Raw genomic sequence first — 25,373 nt, 5'->3', positions numbered from 1 at the left:
AGTACATGTTCTTGTCAAAGCATCCCAAAAAGTTGAGTTTTAGTCACTTGTTTGTTGATGCCAATTTACTTAAACATTTTTTTTTGTTGAATATCAAAAACCGACAGACTCAGATGCATGTCACAGAAAGTCCATGTCACCTGTTTCTAAGAAACCTGCATGGATTGAAGCTAGCAAAAAGCTAATAAAGAAGCCGTCTTGTTAGCTAGATTCAAATGTACAAAATCAGCCACACACTGTCCAAATGAGGCTTCTGATCTAAAAAAGAAAGAGTGATTCATCCCAACCTTTCTTCTTTTACCGATATTCTCGCTGGCGCAGCTGAGGGTGTAAACGTAGGCGGCTCCTACGTCTCGGCATATCGCATACTTTGTGTGGGATTGCGAGTTCGATGTTTGTTTTCGTTGGAATTCCCTCGACAACAAAGAGCATATTTTTCTTGTCAACTCATTAAAATCTTTAATGTAATCTCTATTCTCATGTCGCTCTGGCAAAACTGAATCAAAAGAATGCAGCACCTGGCAATGTAGAAATGAAAAATTATTAACACTATACCATTGTGCTGTAGCAACGCGTCAGCTGCAGAGGTAACAGCAAGGGGGGAAAAAAACAATTATACACACTAGCGTCTCACCAGGGGATGCCGACATTCAAAACAGTCTCTGTAATACATACATATGTAAAAGAACAGACGCCTGGTTCAATTTTAGCCGAGATGTCTTTAGTCCAATATGACATGGGATGAACTGCTCTCTGGCTAAATATTAGATTTAGATTTTTCAGGTATGAAAATGGGAAATAGGATTTAAAAGGTAAAATGGGTGTGGAGGAGATATGTTCGGGTACACTGTACAACCCCCCAAAATATTGAGCTCTGACGACCCACACTATGTTTCAGAGATTTGCAGGAGGTACAACACAGACATACCCGTTGGGGGTTTTGCACGAAACCAAGATAAAGGATTAAGCCAGGATATTTTTAATGTGTAGGCTAAATTTAGCCTCAGTTGCATGAAACCAGGCTTAATTTAGTTCAGCTCAGCTACTACAGTAGTTTATTCTCTACTGCTAGCCTGCTCCAGACGAAGCTAACAAGCAGGCTAAGATTATCCACAGAGATACATCTAGCACTACTACTGTCAATTGTGTAAAAAAATAATCGCATATATATGGAGTTTCTTTATGTTGCATTGTTTTAATAATCCCACATAACAAAATTACATATAGGCTATAATGTCATTTCATTAAACTTTGTTGACTGTACAATTGCAAGAGTCATTTTATAGCCTTTCATGTAGTAAATGTTTTATTTTCAGGCAATGTGTTTTATTGCTATGCCTAATAAGAATGCATGTCAAATGGCCATCGGGGCCTTGATGACTACGTATATTTTAGCAAATTTTGAGTCTAACGTTGCGCAAAACTCGCAAATATGTTACCAATAAATTGTTAGACAGGGCTGATGGAGTATGAATAGGTCCAATTCCCTAGTCAAAGAGAAAAAATGGTTCTTTATAAATGATTAATAAAATAAAACAAAGAAAAAACTAAGAGGCAAACTACACTGATTTTAACTCGAATACAACCCCTGAAATGCCTGATTCACACTTTGTGAAATCTCACGAAACAAAAAAAAGAGTTTCTTCTTGGATCTACACATTTTATGTAGGTCCAACCCGTTTTTACTCCAATACTGCTAATTTTGCCCAAAGGTGAGAGCTCCTCACGCCTGTTTTTCCAACAAATATAATTTTTCCTACCTTTAGAGCCAGCAGTTTCTCACTGGGCTTGATGTGCCGCTGTATCTCGCACGCTACCGGCTGGATGACTTTAATGCCGTCCTGGTAGAACACGTAGAACATGTTTCCGATACCGAGACCTGCGGCGACAAAGAAGGTCAGGCGCCCGTGAAACAGGACCCGGCACCAAACGCCCCAAAGTAAATAAGGCGGCGAGCGATCGTTTAATCCCTCTTGTCACAGATGGCTAACCCTATTACAGGAATTCAATTAAGCAACTTTAATGAATGCAGACACGGAACCTTACCTTCATCGCGCCACAGAATGTTGGCCACTGTGGATGCAGCAAAAAGAGAAAGAGAAAATTGGACATTAAACGCCACAATCAATAACATCACATTTCCTATACTTTAATAGGTACGTTCCGTGGCCGCTATCCAAATGCAACAAATAATTGAGTCCTCTGCCCGGAAATGAGGATGTTTTTTTTTTTTTTCGGTGACTCCGCCAGCCGTGTTTATGCTTGCAGGAATCTGCTTAAATCAACAATATAATTTAGGATGAGCCTGTGGAGCTAGCAAAGCAGCGGCAGAAACGCTTTGTTTTCGTGCTGAATTTTTCATGTGGTGGCTGAATAGTAAACTATCCTTATTTGATTTTTTTTCCCGATCCTCTTCTTGTACGCGTTTTCATTCTTGAGCACTCACCAATTCATAAAGTAGGTACTTATACCACCCTGTGTTGCCTACCTGCAAGATTTTGCTACATAGAGCTTGTACACCGTTCTCATGGCACTTTTCAAGCACTATCTAAGCACTTATAAAGTCGATTTTCATACTTCTCCAGTACCCAGCATCTCGGTTTCTTTTCCGGCCCTTTTGAGTGCAACACATAGGTGTCAATGATGCTTCACATGACAATCCCATACATAGTAATGCCAACTTTTAGCATTTGCAGGTACTTCACCTAAAATTCAATCACTTGAAAACACAACATTAAAAGTCAAGGATGTTCAAAGATTCCAAGCACCCGTAGAAAGCCAGGTAGGGTATGTGTGTTCTCCATAACAATTTCATGTTTATTTGAGCTTAAGTGCAAAAATAAATTCTACTTCCGGGTTTCACACGACACCTCCGGTTCCGCGAGCTCAAAGTAAGCAAAGTCTCAGACAATGGCTGCAAGGCGGTTGCATGTCCAATCCATCTCTATCCATGTTGAAGGAATAACAAGGCAATGTCTTAAATTTCTAAAAGTATTAATATGAAGTATAAACAACCATATATTGTAATGTATATATTACAACAACATAGTGTAACATAGTCTCAATGCATTGTATTGCTGCAGTTTTCACCATCCAAAGAAGGATTTGAAGGTATTTATTTAAGCTATTTATCTAAAAAAAGAATTATATAACACATCCTCTTGGTTGTTTAGCTTTGTGTCAATGACGCTACACACCCAGTGATGTCCAGTCAAGAAAGGCAGGTGAGTCTGTGACTCACCAATGATTGTGACAAAATAAAATAAAAAATATATAAATTTAAAGCTTTCCCCGTTACCTTGATCATTACTGCCACTGTCAGGCTTATTTCAAAGGCTGAGTAGTTTTACTATATTGGAGTTGGTTGGTCAATTATACAGGTGTTAAATATACAACTTACATTGATTAATTGGCTAAGTTCTCATTTACCAATACAATTTTTGGATGTTTTTTTTTCAAAATCAATAATTTTTCATGTTTTGAATATATTAATACCATTGGTATGTAACCTACTAGCTGAGTGCAAATGCAATGTGACGAAATAATTTATCTTGCCTCATAACGGAGGGGTGATAGTGAGATCAACGATTTTGATTTGGCGGACACATCAGCTCCAAACAATAGAATTAGTGATTGCAAGTCAAGCCATCCAGCATTTTATTTCCTTGTTGCATGGATTTTGCATGGTCATTAGGGTAACGGGGGGGCTGAAGCCCATCCCAGCCATCTTCGGGCAGTGGGCAGGAGACGCCCTAAACTAATTGCCAACTATTCGCAGGGCCAATAACCTATCCATTGGTGCTTTTTTTCAAAAGAAGCAGCACATAGGCTTTATTACTAAGTTAAGGTAAGACATTAGCATTTTTTTTCTATGCTACAGTTAATATATTACCTTCCTGTTCTGCCAATCAAACGAGTAAGATAAAGATTAATTTCATTTTTAAATCTGACACAAACCTCACCGCATGTCCGTGATGCCACCACTATTTGCGATGCATAACAATAGGCACGTGGAAGGATTACGGTATCTTAAAGACTTTTCTCTTTGACACAAATAAAACAGGCTAGCATTAGCATATCTTACAACCATACTTAATAGCTGGTCTTGGTACTCGCCCGTTCTTAGTTATAGCTTAAATAAATATTTTAATTCGTAGACTTTATCCTTAAGTGCTTCCTTTTTCATTGGTGGATATTGATAGTACCTGATATGTGTTACCTCAGATGCCTCCTGACTAAATCATCTTTTCGGCAAAGGAGATTTTAATACTTAATTAACGTAGATTAATGGCCCCCTTTTCTGCTATTTGAAGCAGGAGACCTTGTATTTTTTTTCATTTTATTAAAGTCATTGCAAGGCTGCTAATGACACCCGCAATGCCGCACCACAGCTTGAGTACTTCTAATAGCTGGACACTGAAAAGCTTTCCCCGTTACCTTGATCCATTACTGCCACCGTCAGGCTTATTTCAAAGGCTGAGTAGTTTTACTATATTGTAACTGGTTGGTCGATTATACAGGTGTTAAATTTTTATTTATTGGTTATAGTGGTACTTTTAAAAAGCCACCAGATTACTGTATCGCTATGCAAACGTCTCTTTTCATGCTACATTACATTCTTTAGGTAATAATAACTTTTACTATGAGTAAATTCGATTTTTTTCAGTTTTAGACTAGTTCGATTGAATGAAGCGCTCCCGAATCATTTGTAGAGGCTGATTAGGTTAATGGATGACAGCTTTGCCTGTGCAGTTTAATGGTGGTAAGAAGTGACAGTATTTTTCAGACTACAAGACACACCTAAAATTCCCAAATTTGCCAGAAAGTGTGTCTTATACACCGTAGAACACAGTGGATAAGATTGGAAATGCGTAATGTATTTATGAGTGTTTGCTACCACAACACGGTATACATCCACATTCGAGCAATGATTGGTCAATAGAGAATTGCTGGCCCAAATTGCAATGCATTGCATGCAACAGGTTTTGAACCCGGGTTGTGGTGATGAGGGCACCAAATCTTTACCACGAGACTACCAGAGGGACATATGACATACAGGTGAAGCGGAGAGACTGTTTAACCCATCGTACTGCACTTCAAATAAGCGTTTCTGGTAGTAAAATTAGTGTGATACAGTAATCTTTTTTCACAGGGGTTGCGTTCCCAACACGCCCCACAATGGTCAAAACCCACAAAGTGGAAACCTTTATTTATTTATTGACCGTATTTTCCGGGTTATAGGGCGCACCCCCAAAAAATAGTTTTTGGTTGTATATTTTTCCATACATAAGGCGCACCGGATTATAAGGCGCTACAATGGGAACGTCGACAAAACTGTCAGGTAGTTCAGTCAAACTCATTACCCCCTTAACATTCCGAAAGCTTGCAAAGAAGCAAATACGTGTCTCAGACATATTCGGAAACAGTGTCTGTACGATGTCACTGAAATGCATCGTTCCAAATATCATTCGGAAGGTTAAAGTCTTGGGATTCAAGAAATGCCAACCATTCCTTAGTTTCTATTTTCTTTTTCGCTCGCAACTTTAGTGTGCATATGACAATAAACACTTGGAATTGAGTTTAATTTAAAAATAGATATCACAGAAACATCGAGATCAGTCTGAAACAAGACACTGGGAAAATATATAGCTGGAGTAGCTCACCGAAGTCGTCGTGTTCAATAATAATGTGCAACCATGGTCCTCTTATATTCGTGAGTGTAGTAAATCCAGGAGAGTAAAATATTTACAAATACAGTACAGAATAGTAAAATACTGATTTATCTATGCCGTAGTTCTACCCAACATTCATCTTTTTCGGCCAATTGCAGGCTTTGTTTTGCCCCTTTAGCCTATGCGAGCCTGTAAATGATAAAAAGGATCCGCCCCCTTTACCTCCGAATAACTTTAGCCAATAGTGATCGATTCAAATGATGATTGACACATTGGTTAGCTAATGAAACGCCGGTATATAAATCCCAGCATACACCGCGGATTACTTCGCGTTCGGGGGAAAATCTAGTCGGCGGCTGCTTGCATTAGTTGCAAGACTTTGCGACTTAATATTGATCCATATATGAGGCGCACTGTATTATAAGGCGCATGGTCAGCTTTTGAAAAAAATAAAGGCTTTGAGGTGCGCCTTATAGTGCGGAAAATACGGTAATTATTATTTATTACTTAGGAACAAACGGTATAACAGCCTCAAGTATGTTAAAGAAGTAAAAGAACTTTACTGTACTGTCAAATTATGATTTTATATAGCTGTTTTTTGCACAACTGTATGAATCAATGAAATTATCCACTTTACATGATACTTTGTCACTGTCGTGTGGACATTGTTGAAAACTGCATTTACCCTCTGCCCAACAGAAACCATTCATTTTTCCATTATCAAACATTTTTTAAGTGCCAGGGAGCCAATAGGGAGCACCAAAAAACATGTTTCTACAGAGCAAGATTAGTGGGTGGTGAAGTTCACATTTGTTGGCTTGAGAATGCATCTTCCTCTGTTTAGCCAAAACATAATGCACAATAAGGCGATAAGTAAACCTTGATGCAGCAAGGGTTCACTGTGAAGAGATAAGCTCCAATGCCTCTTTACATGTCATCTATACTACTGGTGGTCAAGAAGTAAAGTGTCAGCACCCACACCGCCCTGATCTGGTTTTGCAAACAATGTTTTTTCTATTTTATTCAGCTATACTAATTTAGTGATTAACTATTGCACTATGATGTGCCGTAAGTGTATAAAGCGCCCAACAGTTATACACAGGCATGCCCCTTATAATCCGGTGTGCCTTAAAGTGCAGTAACATCTCCTGATTTTTTAGTTTTTCGGTAGGAGGAAAAGTGTGACAGCATTTCTGTTCTCATTCCAGGTTCCATGCAAATTCAGCACCGCGTCCTTAACACCGACCTTCCCAGCTCATTGTCCCCCGTCCCTCCGTGCGACCACTCCCGTCTTCCATTTTCCTACTCGCTGTACAATTTGCAGGCCAATTGGCGCCGATGCTAATCTGTCCTGCACTCTTTCTCCTGCAGAATAGCGCTGGCCGAGAGAAAAAGCGGCACAGGTCAGGCTTAATCTTTGCGGGGGGGAAAAACGCTTTGTCGAGTGTTCCATCTTGAGTACTCTCGCCCATCTTTCTTTTTTAACTTATTAGGTAGAGTCACAAAAGGCTTGCTGTGTGGCGGCAGGTAGAAAATAGGAAGAACAATGTAACATTTGCCAGGGATGGAAAATAGAAAGAAACTGCAATCATCTGACTGCCATATTGATGCTATTTATCAAACTGGGTCGGAGAAACTATGGCTGCAGATCGTATGCGAGGGTCCCATATATCAACTTCAGGGTCCACATAGCAAAAAGCAGCCGGATGTTGACGGTGGGTTATCACTTCGCCCTCGCAGTTCGCGATAAATATTTGCGCTGGATGCCAAGGCTCACAAACGTCACAGTCGGGAGGTAGGCGGCAAGGTCATGCCGGGACAGGCCAATTATAAAAAGCATTCAATAAAATAGATGATGAATCTACTCAATTTTATTTCTTCAAGTGGTTTCTCAGAAGTCAAGTGAGATTTTTTTGTACAGCAAACAAAAGTTTATGGGCTGCATAGACCACTGATACACATCCTTTGATCCAAAACCAGAATAAAATTCAATTCCAGATTTTTTTTAAGGTAGATTCTACATCTATCTAAAATATTTACTTGGATTTGGAAGATTTTGTGGTTGACAAAATAAATAAAGGGCTGTTCCAGAAATGTTTCTTATTTTCTGTAATGCAATTAAAACACAAGGGTAATGAGAGGTAGGATCGAGCCTACGACAGTGCCGCCGACTAGCGCCGCAGTGCATGGCGCCAAAGTTGTCAAGGTAGCGTGCCTGCTGCGTGGATCCTCCACGAAGAAAAAGAAACATACAACACATGACAAGTGGATGATTTTACAAGAAAAAATCAGCAAGAGAGAAACCTGGTTGTTAAACCTATTTAAGGGCCCGGTCACACAGCCTTTTGCGTCTGTATCGCGGGTAAAATTTTGCGTTTTTTTTTTTTTGCCCGTGGTTGCCCGCGATGGAAAATGCGCAAAATTGGCCAACCCGCTGTTCATCGGTGGTATGCCCGCAAAACAGACGCCGGCGACTGTTCCGCTTCCTCATCGCGTCATTTCCGTGTCATTTTCTCGTGTGGGCCACGGGTATAAAAGCTGCCGAGCCGGCGTTATGCCGAGAAATGCATCCTTGCCGAGATTTGCATCCCCTCGCTACTACAACCACTTTTACCTCGTTTTATCTCACTTTTATATCACTTTTAGGGAATTTAATGGCGAACATATAACCAAAACCACTTCGTCTTGCATTTGTTGGGAGTGTAATACAACTTAAACCATTCCGTCTTTGTATTTGTTGTGAATGTAATCGAACGGTAATGCACGCCGTATACAAATCACTTTTGAGCAGGTAACAACTATTTTGCCTTTTTCTATTCAAATCGCTCGTATTGAAACTGTTATGCACTCTACCATAAAGCTTATTTCTGCATAATAAGCCTTACGGTAGAGTGCATAACAGTTCTCAAAAGTGATTTATATACGGTGTGCATTACCGTTCAATTACGTTCACAATAAAAACAAAGACGGAATGGTTTATGTTGGATTACATTCCCAACAAATGCAAGACGAAATGGATTTGGTTATAAGTTCGCCATTACATTCCCTAAAAGTGAGATAAAACGAGGTAAAAGTGGTTGTAGTAGCGAGGGGATGCAAATCTCGGCAGGGATGCATTTCTCGGCATAACACCGGGCTGTAGAAATCATATCCGCTCAAGACACAGTCCCGTGAAGATCAAGATTTCAAGCTATGGCACCGAAGAAGCCAATATGTTATTATTGTAATAGTTGTTCATTTTGATTTTATTATCTTGTTATGAAATGAAAAGAAATGTCAAGAAATAAAAATGGATTAAGACGAGGTCACTACGGTTACGGGGATCCATGTCCACCCCTTGACGTCTCGAGCGCAACTGACGTGTGCTCGGCAAATCGCGCTGTATGTACGCGGAGAAAGGCGTTTGACCGTCACACGCGTAACACGCTAATTTCACGTAATAACACCGCGATACAGGCGCAGAACATGCTATGACCGTGCTCCACCCACGATTACCCGCTGAAATTTCGCGTCCTACCCACGTGTAACCACGCCCAGGCCGCGGCCATAGCACGTCGTTCCGCGTCATTTCCGCGTCATTAACTCGTATGTACCACGTGTGCTGCCCGCGGTTAACACGTGGTCTAAAGTTTTGAGCAGCTCAAAACTTTTTCGCACAGCCAACCGCGTGTGAATTTCCGACCGCGTGTAAAGCACTGCTGTATCTCGTCTGCATGGCGATCTCAAAGCGTCCAACAGCGTCTGCTTCACGGGCAGAAATTTCTGGCCGTGATTCAGCCTCGATACGCCCGTGAAAGGCTGTGTGACCGGGCCCTAAAGTTTTGAGCAGCGCAAAACTTTTTCGCGCTGCCAACCGCGTGTGAATTTCCGACCGCGTGTAAAGCACTGCTGTATCTCGTCTGTATGGCGATCTCAAAGCGTCCAATAGCGTCCGCCTCACAGGCAGAAACTTCTGGCTGTGATTCAGACGCAAACGGCTGTGTGACCGGGCCCTAAGGCTTGACATTTTATGCTCATACATGGCCCGAATCTTTAATATGGATTTATTATTACCAGAGCTGTAACGTCACTGACTAGAGATGTTCCGCAGGATTTTTTTCAATAAAAGAAACTTGCCTTGGCACCAAAAAGGTTGAAAAACACGGCTTTTTAACTTAAACAACTTGAAATAATGAAATAAATGAAATGATCTGCATTTATATAGCGCTTTTCAAGTCAATGACTTCCCAAAGCACTTTACAATGACATTTCCCAATAGCGGCCTTGCAGCCATGTAAGGCGCTAACCTGCTTATTGGGGGTATTAGGGGTTCAGTGTCTTACCCAAGGACACTTTCGATACCCGATACCGGACAGACGGGTTGATACCGGACAGGACCGGACAGACAGGATCGATACCCGATACACGAGCAGATACCGGACAGACGGATTCAATACAGGACGGGACAGCCAGGATCGACACCAGATACACGAGCAGGACAGGAAGGGACAGACAGGATCGATACCGGATACTGGAGACTAGAGTCAGATATCAGACAGGACGAGACAGACAGGATCGATACCAGACACTAAAGACTGGCGTCAGATATCAATCGGGACAAGATAGACGATTCCAGATACTAGTCAGATATCAGACAGGACGAGACAGACAGGATCAATACCAGACAGGATTCACAAGCAGGATACCAGAAATAGTCAAAACACACGTCTTGCGGTTGCAGAGGTTCGTTGAGGGACTAACAAGGGGTGAGTGAGAGAATTCAGCTTAAATAGGAGGCAACGAGCCGCAGCTGGCGCCAAACAGACGGGGCCAAGTGAGGGCAATGGGCAACCGTGACATTGTAGTACTCCTCTGCTAAACAAAATACTTTACGTAATCAGCTATTTGCATTGCATGCAAGATCCAGACGCTGCTAGAAAAAAGTGCAGGAGCAGAAACTGGAATGGACTGCTCATCAATGAGCAAAGTATTGGAAAAGCTTTTTATTTATTGCCATCAAACTAAAGAATTTCAAAAGGACCATTGATGCATACAAAGTGGTTTAAATGCGATAACAACCTTCCTGCAGTGAGGACAGGTAGGACAAAATAATAAAATATACAAACAAAATGATATCTCTGCAAGAATTTCCCGTCGGCGCAATTGATGCTTCGAGCTACCAAGGTCTGTTACAGCAGCTGGCGGAATGCCCTTGAATAGGACATTGTCAAGGACCCGTTTTTGCTTTTTCAAGAATAATTAAAAATGAGTTTGCACCAGCCGTCATCTGGTAAACAAAAGCAATATCGTGAGAGACATAAAAGTGTGATTTGATTTCGGAAGTGCCGCGTTGTCTTTTCATTGCTTTCCTTCCTGCTCTTTGCAATCACAATATAAACTGCACAAATGGATAACAGTGGAGCACTAAGCCAATAGTGTATGGATTAAATGGAATCTCCTGCCCATTGTTCCCTTTGTCCATTATCTGCCAGACATAGGAGAGGCTGCCAAGTTGAATAAAAGCGTTGAAACCATTTCAATATTTTCCCAAGGCGATAGCTTCAATCATATTAAGGTCATTTGACCATCGGGGGAATGAGAGAAAAAAACTCTTGGCCCATATTCAGCTCCCATACAATACAATACCACTTTTGGGGTATTCTTGAAATTTCTTACTGCCTAACACCCATCTTTTCAGCCCACTAGTTTCCCAAGACACCGTGTTCTGTTCCCGCTGAGGTCATTTCTTATCTAACAGACCTTCACTGTGAGTCATAAAGTTTGATGGGGAGGATTTAGTGCAGTCGTGAGACCAGATGGCGATCCACAAGCACCCGTGAGCTGACGTTTTGACGAGCAGGGTTTCGATAAAGCCAAGAGATGGCTCTGAAAGTAAGCTTGGGATGACCTCTAATAAAATGATTTTTGGTGGGAGCCCTATAAAGACACCAAAAGTTTCACAGGTGAACAAAAGGATTGTGAAGGCACCAAATGGTGCGTAGGTTTGAATAAAATCATTCAATCCCTTGGAAATTGTCCAGGTACAAAAGAAATGCTCCCATTCATCTCTCAATGTCCCCCAGGAAAGGTAATATTGCCTTAGATCTCACAAAAGTGGTAGAGGCTTTAATGAAAATATGCTTAATGCATCAAATGTTCCATGGGTTAAAACTCAGTCATGATCCACAAATGTGCACGGGTTCAAAGTAGGACTACCTTTAATCTTCCTATATGCCACATGTTCAAATAAAAATTCCTTTAGTACCTAATAGTTTCATGTTTTAGAACCACCATAAAATAGGATCGATCATTAATCCCCAAAGAGTTGCACAGGTTAAACATTATATCCGGTCATAAGTACACCGCTTACAATAGGACTGAGAATTTCCTCAAAGTAGCACCAACTACAAGAAGTTCAAAGAGGTCAAAATAAACCTACCATTAAAAAATGCACATTTTCCAGCAAAGTTGCACTGGTTATATTAAATGTTAATGTACCATATTTTTTGGACTATAAAGCGCACCTAAAATCCCAAATTGGCAAGAAATAATAGATGATGATATACCAGAAAATAGGGCGACAATAGCAAGTGCATAGTCTCATCTCATCTCATCTCATTAGCCGTACCGCTTATCCTCAGTAGGGTCGCGGGGGGGCTGGAGCCCATCCCAGCAATCATCGGGCAGTGGGCAGGGGACACCCTGAACTGGTTGCCAGCCAATCGCAGGGCACACAGGGACAGACAACTCATTCGCTCATTCACACCTAGGGACAATTTGGACCGGCCAATTCACCTGAAATGCATGTCTTTGGAATGTGGGAGGAAACCGGAGTGCCCGGAGGAAACCCACGCAAGCACGGGGAGAACATACAAACTCCGCACAGAAAGTCTGGAGCTGGATTTGAACCCACGACAGGTTCCCATGACATGAACTGTGCCGCACAAGCGCTAACCACTGCTCCGCCGTGCTGCCCAGAAAATAGGGCGACAATAGCAAGTGCATAGTTACAATTAAATTATACCGCATTTGGTAAATGTTCTGCCTTTGAGCAACATATAGAAAGATCTTCAAGTGTCCACTTGTGTTTGTACAAACATGAATTTTACATTTTAACTAATGGTGAAAGGGGTTCTTGCAATTACCAAAATGTACACATAGTACTTTTTTTTTTTTAATTTGTTCCAATTTTTAGGGCTTGTCATTTATTTGAGAGCTTTTTATCCAATGATTGTCTTGGAGCACCCTCTTTTGTTTAACATTTTATTTTTTAGTTGCTAAAAGGAAAAGAAAAAGCTGAACTTTGACGGCACTATGGACGCAGTCCTCAGAACGCTCAGTGCAAATCCTTTTCTGTTGTTGTACATTGTTCACTAGCTGTCTAGCTGACCAAAAAGGCATCAGTTAGAGCAAGGGTGTCAAAGTCATTTGAACTCGGGGGGCCACACGATAGAACAAACATTCTGTCGGGGGCCGGACTAGTAGGTTAAAGAGAAAGAAAAAGAGAGATAAAAAAATAAGAGAAAGATGGAGGGAAAAGGAGAGAGGGCGGGACAAAGAAAGAAAAAGAGAGAGAGAGGGAGAGAGCGTGAGGAACAAAAAAGATAAAAAGTCATAAGAGAGGAAGAAAAGAAAGGAGGAGGAAGAAAGAAATCCAAAAAGAAATAGAAAGACAGAGGGAGAGAAAAGAGAAAAGAAAGTGCAAAGGGTATGAAGAGAGAAAGAAAAAAGAGAGAAAAGGAAAAAAGGAAGTTAGAGCAAAAGAGGTTAAAAGACACAGAGAGAGGAAGAGACAAAGAGCAACAAAGGAAGAGAAAAAGAGATACACAGAGAGATGGAGTGGGAAAAAAGGGGTGGAGAAGAAAAAGAGAGAGAGAGGGAGAGAGAGAGAGAAATAAATACAAGTACAGTGTCTTTGTTCGAGGCACCTGTCTTTGGCAACATCAAGTTGACATATTTCAACCTGCAGCTTGTTTTTCTCTTGCGCTTCTCTGAGAGTTATCTCACGGGCCGGATTCAATCCCTTAGCGGGCCGGATCTGGCCCGCGGGCCACCACTTTGACACCTGTGAGTTAGAGTTAAGGCAATACACTAACCATTTAGGAATAAATTCATTATTTTAGTGGCGGAACCAGATAGCATAATGTTAATTTATGTTCTATGATATTATTCTTTTAATTTAAATGCATTTATCTATTTTTATGCCAACCTAGCTCTTACTGTACTTATAATTCCATGAGCCTTATAGTCCAGTGCACCTTATATAGGAAACATATATCACAAAAGACACTTGTTTGGGGCTGCGCCTTATAAATCACCCCAACCTTGCGCTGGCTAAAGTAAACTTAACCTAAACCCTTCTCAGTGTACTAAAGTAAAACTAGTTGATATAAATCTGAAAAAGGCCATTAAAAGACGAATAAAAATCCCCCAAAAGTTGAATTAAGGCATTTTGCAGGTGTTCCTGCAGCTTAACAAGCCTGAAACCACAAGCAGTTATTTGAATAATAAGTCAACAAAAACAGCATTATTTTGAGTTTCTTGAAAATCTGCATGCATTTTTACAAATAATAAGGCTGGCGCACTAATTAAATGTGACCTTTTATCAAATGTCATACGTTGTTTGGGGGCTGGAAAGCAGTTGTCAGCACGCGTCGCACTCCTCAGGGTAATTAAGATCCCCCAACCACGAGCGCACGCATGTGCACAGACGCGCACTTTTGCACTGCCATCAAACATTCAATGTTGGCAGACTTAAAAGAAACCTCTCAAGGTGCTGTCAATTTTTTTCTTTTTTTTTGATTATAATTGAGTCTTGCGCTCTTTTCGATTTTCTATTTGGATCTAAGTGCAAAGTCAATTTTCAAAACCGTTTTTGGCACCTGAGTTGCACTTGAGGTTTGTTAACTCACTGCTTTGCAAACTACAAAACAAAATGGAAACTCATCCTCCACATCATAGATGAGTCATATTGCCTCTAACCACGATATAAAGATTGTCTAATACCTAGTTTCAGGAGGTAATTCTTTGAAAAAGAAACATTTGATTAACAATTCTTAAAAACAAGGCAAAAGTGATATTATCCTTTTTTTGTGTAATTTAGTTGCAGTGTTGGCGGTCACAGGAAGCCTGTGCAACACCAGTCATCAAAGAAATAGAAAATTTAAGGTATATTAAATGGCTACATTTATTTAGTGATTAAGCTCTTTTGAATTTAGCTCCACAGTATTTTTCAAAACGGCAGGATTTTCATGTTCTATTATCAATAATACTAATACAATTGGTATGTAATGTATTACTGCGCTGAGCATGTGCAAATGCAGAGCGAGGCACGCAATTCTATTGCCTCATGCATAGTTGTGCTTGAATGCACACATGCTTGGATTTCAAATTCTGTTTTTAAGGGTTTGAAAGTGCTTGCATTTTGGGTAAGGTGCATGTAAATGCTTGAAATTGTTGCAGTTTCTCAAAAAGTCTATTTCGCTTGCCATTGCATTTCTTCTTCCCTTGCGATTAACGGCAGCGGGTATTAGCTTGTATGGCATCGTCCATTGAAGCGTCATCGCCCCCTACAGGTCGTGCTCAAGAGGACAAACGCATGCTACACCTAGCAGGATAATAGTATAGTAGTGCAAGGATAACTTATCAAATATGGATATTTATCATAGGCCACATTTATATGGGGAAAGATTTGTCTCAAACATATGTACTCAGGCATTGTGCAGATCCACAAATATATTTGCGATTTACTGCAGCAACTGATTAATGCACACGTAAGATTAAGAATTGTATATGTACATAGCTGATATATTTGTGGCTCAACAGAATACATGATTCACACAAGATTTATTCTTTTAATGGTATTGGAGAAATTGGTAAATTGGCTTCAAAGTCTGTGGATTCTTATTTTCCATACACCTCAACGATAAATATAGTGATCATATTAGCAAGCCAATAGCAAGTCAAGCCATCCAATCATTTTTTTTCTATTTAGAATTACTTTTCATTATGTAGGATTACCTATCAATCTATGCTTTTATTCAAAAAGGGCAGCGCATAGATTCATTTATATGTTTTTTCAATGTTACAGTTTATTAATTGCTTCTTTGCTCGCCTAATCAAATGATGAATAAGATGCCGGTTCATTTATTTGTAAATCTCACTGTACCTTACTAGACAGGAACCTCGCCACACATCACTATTTAGTAGTAACGTTACATTTTCCTCACATTTCAGCTGATGACTTCGGGTATTGCGTCACTTAAGCCACTTGTGTCAGAGAAGGGCTCCTTTAAAACGATAAACGGACTTGGACGATTTTCTCACAAGTTATCTAATCGAATTCTGGATGAATGGAGTACAAAAACCTTTTTCCCGCTCCAGACAATCCAACGCTTCATTGTCCCTGTCACCGTTACTATGGTTCAACAATAGACTGTGGACCGAACAATTTTTTTTTCACCGTTTTTTTTCCTCCGCCTGAGAGGGATACAAAATGGGAAGCAATTTTGTACCCTTTTTCTACTATTTTGTATGCAGCTGCGCTTCATTCAGTTCTCAGTTTCTGACACAGTTTAAACTCACCAGTGAAAACCTTTTCTTACGTATCGCTTACTTTACAAAACAGCTAACTGTTCTTTTTTTCAACAGGGTCAGTCACTCAGCAGAACTCTGAATGAGCTGAACAACAATAGGATTTTCCCTTCTGCCTCTGAAGGTCAAATATTTTCTTTCTTTTTTTATGATAGTCGGACTTTGCAGGCAGTTTGCTGTCAGAAAAATATGCATTTGGGAGCTAATGACTTTTTTTCCCCCAGGCCTTTTACACGGTCTATCGTGGCCCAGTTGACAGTCTGCTGTTAACTGGCACAGAAAGGATGCCCTTCACCGCGTGCCAATTGTTTCTGCTTTGTCAGGCTCTGTCGCCGCGTTCTGCTGCTGTTTATCTCGCTCACCAAGGCTCTGTCATTGCTGCATCGGAAACCAAAGGCGGACGTCTACGATAGTATTCTTGACGCTGACTTACAGGTTTTGCGAGCAGAGTCCTCCACGAACAGCGAGGAGATGTCCTCGTCCACGCCCGCTTGGTTTCTGGCGATGCAGGTGTAAGCGCCAGTGTCCTCAAAGCGTACGTTGCTGATGTGCACCTCGCTGCCATTCGCTGGGTTGAGAAGAGTTTTTTTCAAAACATTTGTTGCAAGTATTGTACAAATGGATTCTAAAAATAATATACAGTGGATATTCTAAATACAAAATACTGTAAGTTTGTTCCCGGATCAAGCAAATTTTCCCTATTAGAAGTAACCTAAAACAAATTCCAGGCCTCCAAAAATGATCCAGGTTTACACTTAGTACCTATAAAGCACATCTTCCGGATCACTGAAAACACATTTATATAGTAAATGAACGTAAACATACAATGATAATATAAATGTTATAATATTGACGAAGTAAAATGCGAGTTTATTATGAGCACTTATGATTGAGTACGTTCGCGGTTGCTAACAGAGGTGGAAACCTTTGTTGGCCTGGAGAGGGATGGGCGCCACCAGGCTGTACTTGCCCAAGACACACCAGAGGAAATGCTGCCCCTACAACCCTATTGGTTAAGGGATCCACCCCACCCAACAGAAGTGTACGAGTGGGAGTTGAGGAGTGAGTGAGGTGCCAGAGGAGTGAGGGAGTATAAGAGAACACGAATAAAACACAAAAGCGCGGGATCAGAGATGTATAGCAGGACACGCACGATCTAACCATGATGAACTGATGCTGGCGGTTTCAAGCACTCGGCCCTCCGGTGGTGGCGCCCTGGAAATTCTTCCAACTTCAATTTTCTCTGACGTCAGGCAGAATTTGCTTGAAATAAATCTCATATGTCGAATTTCTCGGATTTGAAGTAACTCTGATGTGAGGGGCCCGATGTATTTTAGGTATAGGTAAGATCGGGCCTAAAAAAAATCAGCTCGACCCGGCCTGAGTCGCGGGTATACAAACCCGAACCCGCCTGAACCTGACAGATTAACTTGATTTGATAAATGAGCACGAAATAAACCCTAAACTTGAATTTGCCACCAAAGTCAACACGACCTTCACTTCGACTGTGTGTACTACAGCACCAAACTTTGCGTTTCCAATAAACTACTCAGCTTGGGGTTTATTTCGGGCCGAGTCTCTCAAATCAAAGGTGCACTGTGGGTGCAACGTCTAAATGAAAGGTTTGGAGCGAAGTGTGCATCTCAACGGAAAGTGAAACTGAAGAAAATGGCACCGAAAACAAAATCAAATTCTGCAGATTACAAGCTGCAAATAAAAGAAAATTTGTAAAATCTCTTTGCAAGAGTCAGAAAGGATATCTGATGCGAGGGAGGTGGACGCCACGCGTCTTTTACCCCAACACCGGGGAGGAAAATCTATTTGGATTTAGTAATTTTGAGTTAAACTGATGCATTTTCTTTCTCTAAATAATTACTTGAGTAAGTACATGCTGTGTAGATTCTCAACAAGATAGAAGCCCGACCAGCTCGACTTAATGATTGCCATTTTAAGGCCGAACCCAACCGGGCCCAAGCTCTTACCTCTAATTTTAGGTCATCCCAAAACATGGATGTGTTTTAAAAAAATGAAGTGTTAACATTTGACCAACTATAACCGTTACTGTAACTTAATCTCAAATCCCCCCATGTAGAATAAGATGGCATTATCTCCAATCACGTTAACACACTTAACCAGAAATCTTCAAATATTGCAAAGGTTGACGCTACACTTAGTTTTGCGACTAGTGAATTTGATTTAAAATTTGATTCATTAAAAAAATCGAGATACATCGCGGTCTAAATTGACATGACTTTAAATCTTAATCTTGCAGAAAATTACATCGTAGTACCTTAATTTACTTAACGCAGAGACCCAGATAGATACAAAAAATACCTTTATAAGGCAACTCTAAATTATATAAAATTGTTAAATCCCCCTAATAGGCAGAGATTAAAAATGTTTTATTTCTAAAAAGCCCAACGCAAAATGGGATAACACTACTATGAATCCATCCATCCATTATCTGCACCGCTTATCCTTTTATGGTCGCGGGGGTGCCCCGGTTAACTTCGGGCAGTGAGCAGGGGACACCCTTACCGGTTGTCAGCCAGTCGCAGGGCACATAAAGACAGACAACTCACTCACTCATTAAATTGCACCTAGGGACAATTTTGACTGGACAATCAACCTGACATGCATGTTTTGGAATGTGGGAGGAAACCGGAGTGCCGGGAGGAAACCAACACAAGCACGGGGAGAAAGCTAGTAGCTGGATTTAAACCCATGACTTCAGAGCTGTGCCGCAGATGCGCTAACCACTCAGATGCCGAGTCGCTTACTATAACTCATTCCTTGAAATTAATGGCTACATACATCATTTGGGTTGACTCATTCATAGTTATTGGCAGCCATATAAGTCAATGTAATTAAATGAGCCTTTTAATATTTAAATATTGGTAGACCGTAATATGTTAAAACACTAATACTACTGTAAATCTACCAATAATTGCAGTAAGTATTTCCTGAATATATATCTATCTACCTTGGTCATATCTCTCAAGAGGGGTGACCGACAGCAAGACAAACACATACAATAACAAAAAAAATTAAAGGGAAAAAATAGCAAAAAAACACACACAAAAATGTTTGGACCATGACCAACCCAAATGCCCAAATACCCAAACAAGTTAGGCAGCTCGGCACCTAAGTTGGTCATGCTTTCGTCCCGCCAGATGAAACGGGACACAAGAAAGCGGCCATGTCACTCGGGTCAGGGTGACACAACACACTCTTTTGTTCAACAGCAGGGCCCGCCAACTTTCACTGGTTTACCCCTGCCACATCATACAGCTGCCCTGCCCATCCCTTAGAATGCGCCCAAACATCCCACTATCCTTTTACAACACCTCTCCACTCATTCCTATTACCAACAATAGCTCTAGCTTTCACTAGATTTAGACCTCTTTCCTGTAGTGCACTCATAACACGTCAATCGCGGCCTTTCTCTTGGTCTCCTTCCATTGACTTCTGCTCTGTAGATCCTTTTCAACATTCGCTCTTCATCTATCCTCTCCATGTGTCCAAACCAACCGAGTACTCTCTTATCAACTTATCTATCCAATCTTGTCACTCCTAACATACTCCTTAAACACTTCATCTAAAAAAATAATAATAATAATTTCCTTCTTAAATCTGCATTCAGGTTCCAAGTCTCTGCAATATACAACACAGTCGGCACAATCACACTCTCATACAGTCCCCTCTTAACATCCATACTCATACTCTTGTTGCTCATCACTCTCCTCCGAGCACCCAAAACCTTGCTTCCTTGATTCACTCCGTGCAATACTTCGCACTCCATTCCACCAACTGCAGCCACATCACAACCCAAGTACCTAAAGCTTTCAACTTCTTCCAGCATCTGTCCATACAACCTTATTTCTAACGCCATGCCCACTGCATCACGTAAACACTTCATCACCTTACTCTTCCCAACATTCACACATAACTTCAGCCTATCACATACTCTTCCAAACTCTGTTACCAACCTTCTCAATGTTTCCTCAGAATCAGCTACAAGCGCTGTGTCATCTGCAAACAACAACTGACTTACCTGCCACACCGTTCCACTGTTATCCATCATCTCTACACTCTAGCATTCACCTGTCTCACCACACCATCCATGTACACATTAAACAGCCATGGTGACATCACACACCTGTGTCCCACACCAGTCAACACAGTGAACCACTCACTTGTCTCACTCCCTACTCTTAAACATGGTCTGCTGTTCACAAAAAATCTCTTCAATGCTTCCTACAACTTTCCGTCCACTTCATACATTACCATCACTTGCCACAATGACTCTCTATCAACTCTGTCATACGCCTTTTCCAAGTCCATGAAAGCCAAATAAACATCCTTCCTTTTTGCAAAATATTTCTCACACACCTGGCGTACTGCAAACACATGATCCACACATCCTGAATATAATGTTACATATAAAATAAAAAGTGATCAACTTATTACTGATAAAAAAACAGGGAAAAACAACTTTGCACTAATTGATACAGGACGAGCAAAATGTGTCATTGGTTGTTTATGTTAAACGCTAGTCCATACAGTCTAGGCTTAAATGCAACTTTGTTTAAAGTTGGCTAAATTACCTTGCAGGGTGAGTTGCTTGGAAAGCTTGGGCGTGATGTCCATGCCGTTTTTGAGCCAGGTGAGCTGTGGGCGGGGAATGCCCTGGGCATGGCATCGCAGGCTGGCCGTGACACCCGGCTCCCTGGCTTGGCTCTCCGGATACACTCGGATGACGGGCGGAACTGTAGAAGGGACGGAGAAGCAGTCAAATTTCCAACATGTCTTTAATAGTTTCATTTCATCATCACACTATTTTTACTTACAGTGCCATGTTGTACAACGTCGTAATGGAGCATTATGGGAAAGAGTTCAGCCCAAAAAATGTTGTACAACGTAAAAAAAGTGTGGTGATGGAATCAAATTGAATGCTTTTTCATATTTCATCTTGCTACCTGGTAGTTTAGTGAGTACTCAGTAGATTGGGGCATTACTATAGTTTTATTACCAATTGATGGACACGTAAACAAGTTGCTTTTGTTACAATTACACAAAGATTCAAAATAGTAATCCTGTTTGGACATATTTTAAATTTCCTAAAAAGTGATATTTATACAAGGTGCAAATGCTCTGTGCTTTACTGTTCTATTACATTTTCGAAAAATGAGATACAAAGTTGTTTTAGTGACGTTTGCACAAGGGGGGATATATTATGAGTGGGGTGCATTTTTCGGCACAACCCTAGGCTGCGAGATTATAGTAGACATTAAACCAGTCCGGGTTACAAAAAAGCTACAAAAAGAGCACATTTTTGTTAATGATGAGCATGTAGGGCTACCATTTTGATATACATTTCTAAAATGACATACAATGTTGTTACTATGTAATTACCAGGTTGGAAACATTGAGGTTAAAATCGGCTCACTCAGCCACTAAAACTTCATGCCTGTTAGAAATCAAAAGTCCTGAAAACTCACAAATGATCCATCTCTGTGAGCTATTTTTAGAACCTGTCCGCAGGCTACCTGTGTGTTCTAAGGGGACAACCTAGTGCCCGCAATAAACCCCTGGTCCATGGTGTACGGTGGCATTTTCTTTAAGAACTAAACCAAGTCGTGGTAGCAGAAATTTACAATATAATTGAATAAACCATTAACATTCCATTAGTATCACTTTTTAGGTAAGCCTTCGAGTGGCATATTTAGAGCGCGATCGATGTTTCCGTTTGTTTTGCCGCGCCCTCAATTCCTGTATACAAATCACGCATATAAATGAGCCAGAAAACCATTAGGAGGTCATTGACTTTTCCCTTCCGTTTCCCATCGATTTCGAGCAACCTTTTGTCAGCAGTCAGACCAAGTGCAACGTCTAGAAGCTGACTTGACACTTAAAAAAATCTTTACCCTGTAGCGATGGCTTCACCAAAACATACAAAGTGAACTTCCAATCCAAATGACACATTAATAATCAAATGCATTTATGCATAAGAGGATTATGTATGCCTAATCCAGCAGCAAAGAACATGTTTCATATCTGAGAAATTGAAAGGAGAGGGAGCACACAATGTGCCATATTCACAAAATACATTTTGTTATCTCCTTATTCTCATCCCCAATTTTTTTATTCTGCTGCCTAAAACACTTCCAAAGTAGCCCTCCTGTAAAAGTTGCTCACTATTCCATGCTAGCTCGTATGCCAGGAACGCTCGCCATCGCCATCTGGGCCGTCACGTTCTGATGGGCTTCCGAATGTCCGCTCAGCATTTTGGCAGAAACACAAATGGGCCGGTCCGCCGTTAACAATCGCAAGTGCAAGGTCGGAGTGAAGTTGCAATGACAAAGCCTCAATCACAAAAAATAAAAACGACACGAATAGTAAAATTGTGTTAAACTTTTATGGCATTTTCTCCAATAGGAAACATAGACTTAGGATTTGCATTGTTTTATCCTTATAAATTGTCTTTTACATCTTGGCAAGGTGAAAATTTAGCATTCGGCCCTCCCAATATTTGCATAAACGCAGACCTGCCTAGATCCAAAACCAAGATGGCACTAAAATAGTTTCCTGCTTGTGCGGCCAAACAAACCAGGTTTTTTTTATTTAATGGCAAGATGTTTTATGTTATGGACAGATGGCGCTTCAGCAGCTTGTCACATTAACAGTAGAAACTTGTCTGCCTTCTGACCATTCAGCAGAATGCTAAATGCGTTGCCATGGAAGTATTTTATTGTCAATGTTTTCCCCTGTAATAGATTTCACATATATTTATGAGCAGTGTATCACGTTTTTACTTTCTTCCAAGTAAGGAATAAAGACGCCCACTCTCGTGTGTTTTTAGCCATTGATGTTGGTATAAGTCGATAGCCAAATCCATCATTTTGGGACTTTTTAATGTGATATAAAATAATTTAGAATTTTATTTTTCTGCGTAAAGTGGAATCAGCACATTTAGAGTGGAAGACACCCCAAAGGACTCCCTAGAGAAATTATGTTAAGATATAATTTTGTATTTATAGAATGTGAGTTTAGAAGCAATATCCACCTGTTTTTATCCATCTCTGGGGGCGGCAATCTTGAGCGTCGGTGTCAAGGATTGATGACATCGATGTTTCTCAAGCTACTGATAATGACGAACACTGGCTCTGCTTTTTAAAGCAGGGAAACGGCTATTGGTTGACTCTTTATTCATACGCTACGATATAAAATTAATCAAAATGCTCTGTTTACACAAGTGGTGGGCAATACAATACATTATTTTGATAATATATATAGGATAATTTTTTCTATTCTCTGACATTTGTTTCTGGCCCCGTGAGTAAAAACATAGCGTACTGCTGTACCACTGGTGGTTAGGTTTCTGCGCTTTCACTTCTGCAACCTGGGTTCCATACCGGTTGCCAGTGCTCCCTCTAAGCTGCGCGCGTGTGCAATTGCGGACTGATCGCACATTCTCAGCGCACAAGAAAATCTAGCCAGCGCACAAAAATGAGGGCTGAAAATTACTAATTAAGAAGCGACTCAAGTCAAAGTTACAGTGCATGTAGGTAAAAATACACGGGTTCCCCTGACGTTGTGTCCTAAATGCGATTTTTTGAAGTCGAGTCGAAGGAGAACGAAGTTGGGTAAAGTTAGTAAAGTTTGTCGTGGAACCGGCTTCTTCGGCTCGGCTCACTAAAAGGAACTGGCTCTTTTGGGTCCTAAACGGCTCTTTTGGTTGTTTTTGCTTCTTTAATCCCAACATGACCAAATATTATGTAAAATTATGCACAAAATGACTTAAAGGAAGGGGCGAATAGAACAAAAAATAAAAAAATACCAAAATGAAAAAGTAGTGAAAAGCTGAGAAAAAAAGGAAACAAAAGGAAGAGAAAAAAGAAGGAAACATTTAGAAAAAGCCAGAAAAAAAGGAAAGAAAGAAATGTAGGAAAAAAGTAAATAGATAACAAAAAGAAAAAAGTAACACCTCGGAAAAAATAAACACAATGAGATTTTTTTAAAGGAATTAAAAAAAAGTTGAAAAAAAAAACACAGAAAAAAAAGAAGAAAAAGTTTGTGTTGCATTCAAATAATTTCCAATTATATCAAGTGAATCTTGTTGCCAACATTGTACTTCCACTAAAAATGTGATTAGGTACAGTTCTGTATCTTACAGCCGACTAAATAAGAATTGTAAGAACAAACGACGTTTGTAGGCCGTACAACCTTTGCAATAGTACATGAGTCAATTCGTTCAAAAGAGAAAAATAATGTTGCATTGCCGGAAACTCAGCAAAATGTAACTTGATGTCAAGTTTTGGACATGTTTGATAATTAATTATCTTGCCACACTTGGGATTATGGTTGCTCACTGTTGTTTCAAGCGCTGCTCACCGACTTTGTGTGAACGCTCAGACCCGTGGGAAATTAGAGGGAACATTGTCGGTTGCATAAAATGTTTTGCGATTTCGATCAGTAAAATCTCTCGATTGATCAATCGAGGCACTAGTTTGTACCATAAGGGACTAAAATGCTTAACCCTTATTTTGTGTTAGGGTCTCCAGTCGCCAGTTTTATTATTATAAAATGTTAAGACTGATATGTCTAGGGGGCCATACAATCAAATTGCAATGGATATTCTATTGTTATGGATGCATACTGTACAATGTTTTAACTATATTAAGTGATGCTTCTTTTTTTTGATGGTCAGGAATAAGTTAGACCCCGGGTCAAAATTGAGCCGTTACCAATGGCAATGGATGCCACTTACTAACACAGTGCTTCTCAATTATTTTCTATTATGCCCCCCTTAGAAGAAGAAATCTCTCTCTTCTGGGAGCTTTGTTAGAGTTGCTGTCTAATCACACATGGATGTGTTGCATAGTGTGCTGCTTGCAAATTTTGCCTCGCCTTTTTTGGCTATTGCCGTAAAAACCTGCCTCTGATTGGCTAGCGCTGTTAACACCCAAACTGCGACAATTTTGGTTGGCCAAACACGTCATCACTCTCAGACATGGAAATACAAATCCTTGAAGAAAACGCAGTGCCATACGTTTACACAATCACACTATGGTTAGTCTATATATACATCATTTGTTAACAGAGGATAGGGCTGCATGGTTTTGGAAA

General features: G+C 40.5%; 1 protein-coding gene across 1 annotated transcript in view; it reads right to left on the bottom strand.

Moving 5' to 3' along the window:
• The window catches only part of fstl5 (follistatin-like 5), a 179,908-nt gene that overhangs the window by 24,935 nt on the left and 129,600 nt on the right, over nt 1–25,373 (bottom strand). The window contains exons 9-12 of the mRNA XM_088343264.1: nt 20,852–21,013; nt 16,678–16,812; nt 2,047–2,073; nt 1,761–1,879 (exon numbers count right to left, since the gene is read on the bottom strand). Coding sequence (XP_088199390.1) covers nt 1,761–1,879; nt 2,047–2,073; nt 16,678–16,812; nt 20,852–21,013 — 443 coding nt within the window. The remainder of the gene's footprint in view (nt 1–1,760; nt 1,880–2,046; nt 2,074–16,677; nt 16,813–20,851; nt 21,014–25,373) is intronic.

The sequence above is a fragment of the Urocampus carinirostris genome, chromosome 9 (assembly GCF_059441175.1).
Source record: "Urocampus carinirostris isolate Australia breed hairy pipefish chromosome 9, RoL_Ucar_1.0, whole genome shotgun sequence".
Lineage (NCBI taxonomy): Eukaryota > Metazoa > Chordata > Actinopteri > Syngnathiformes > Syngnathidae > Urocampus > Urocampus carinirostris.
The sequence above is the reverse complement of the archived record's forward strand: the minus strand, read 5'-3'. Positions and strand labels throughout refer to the sequence as shown.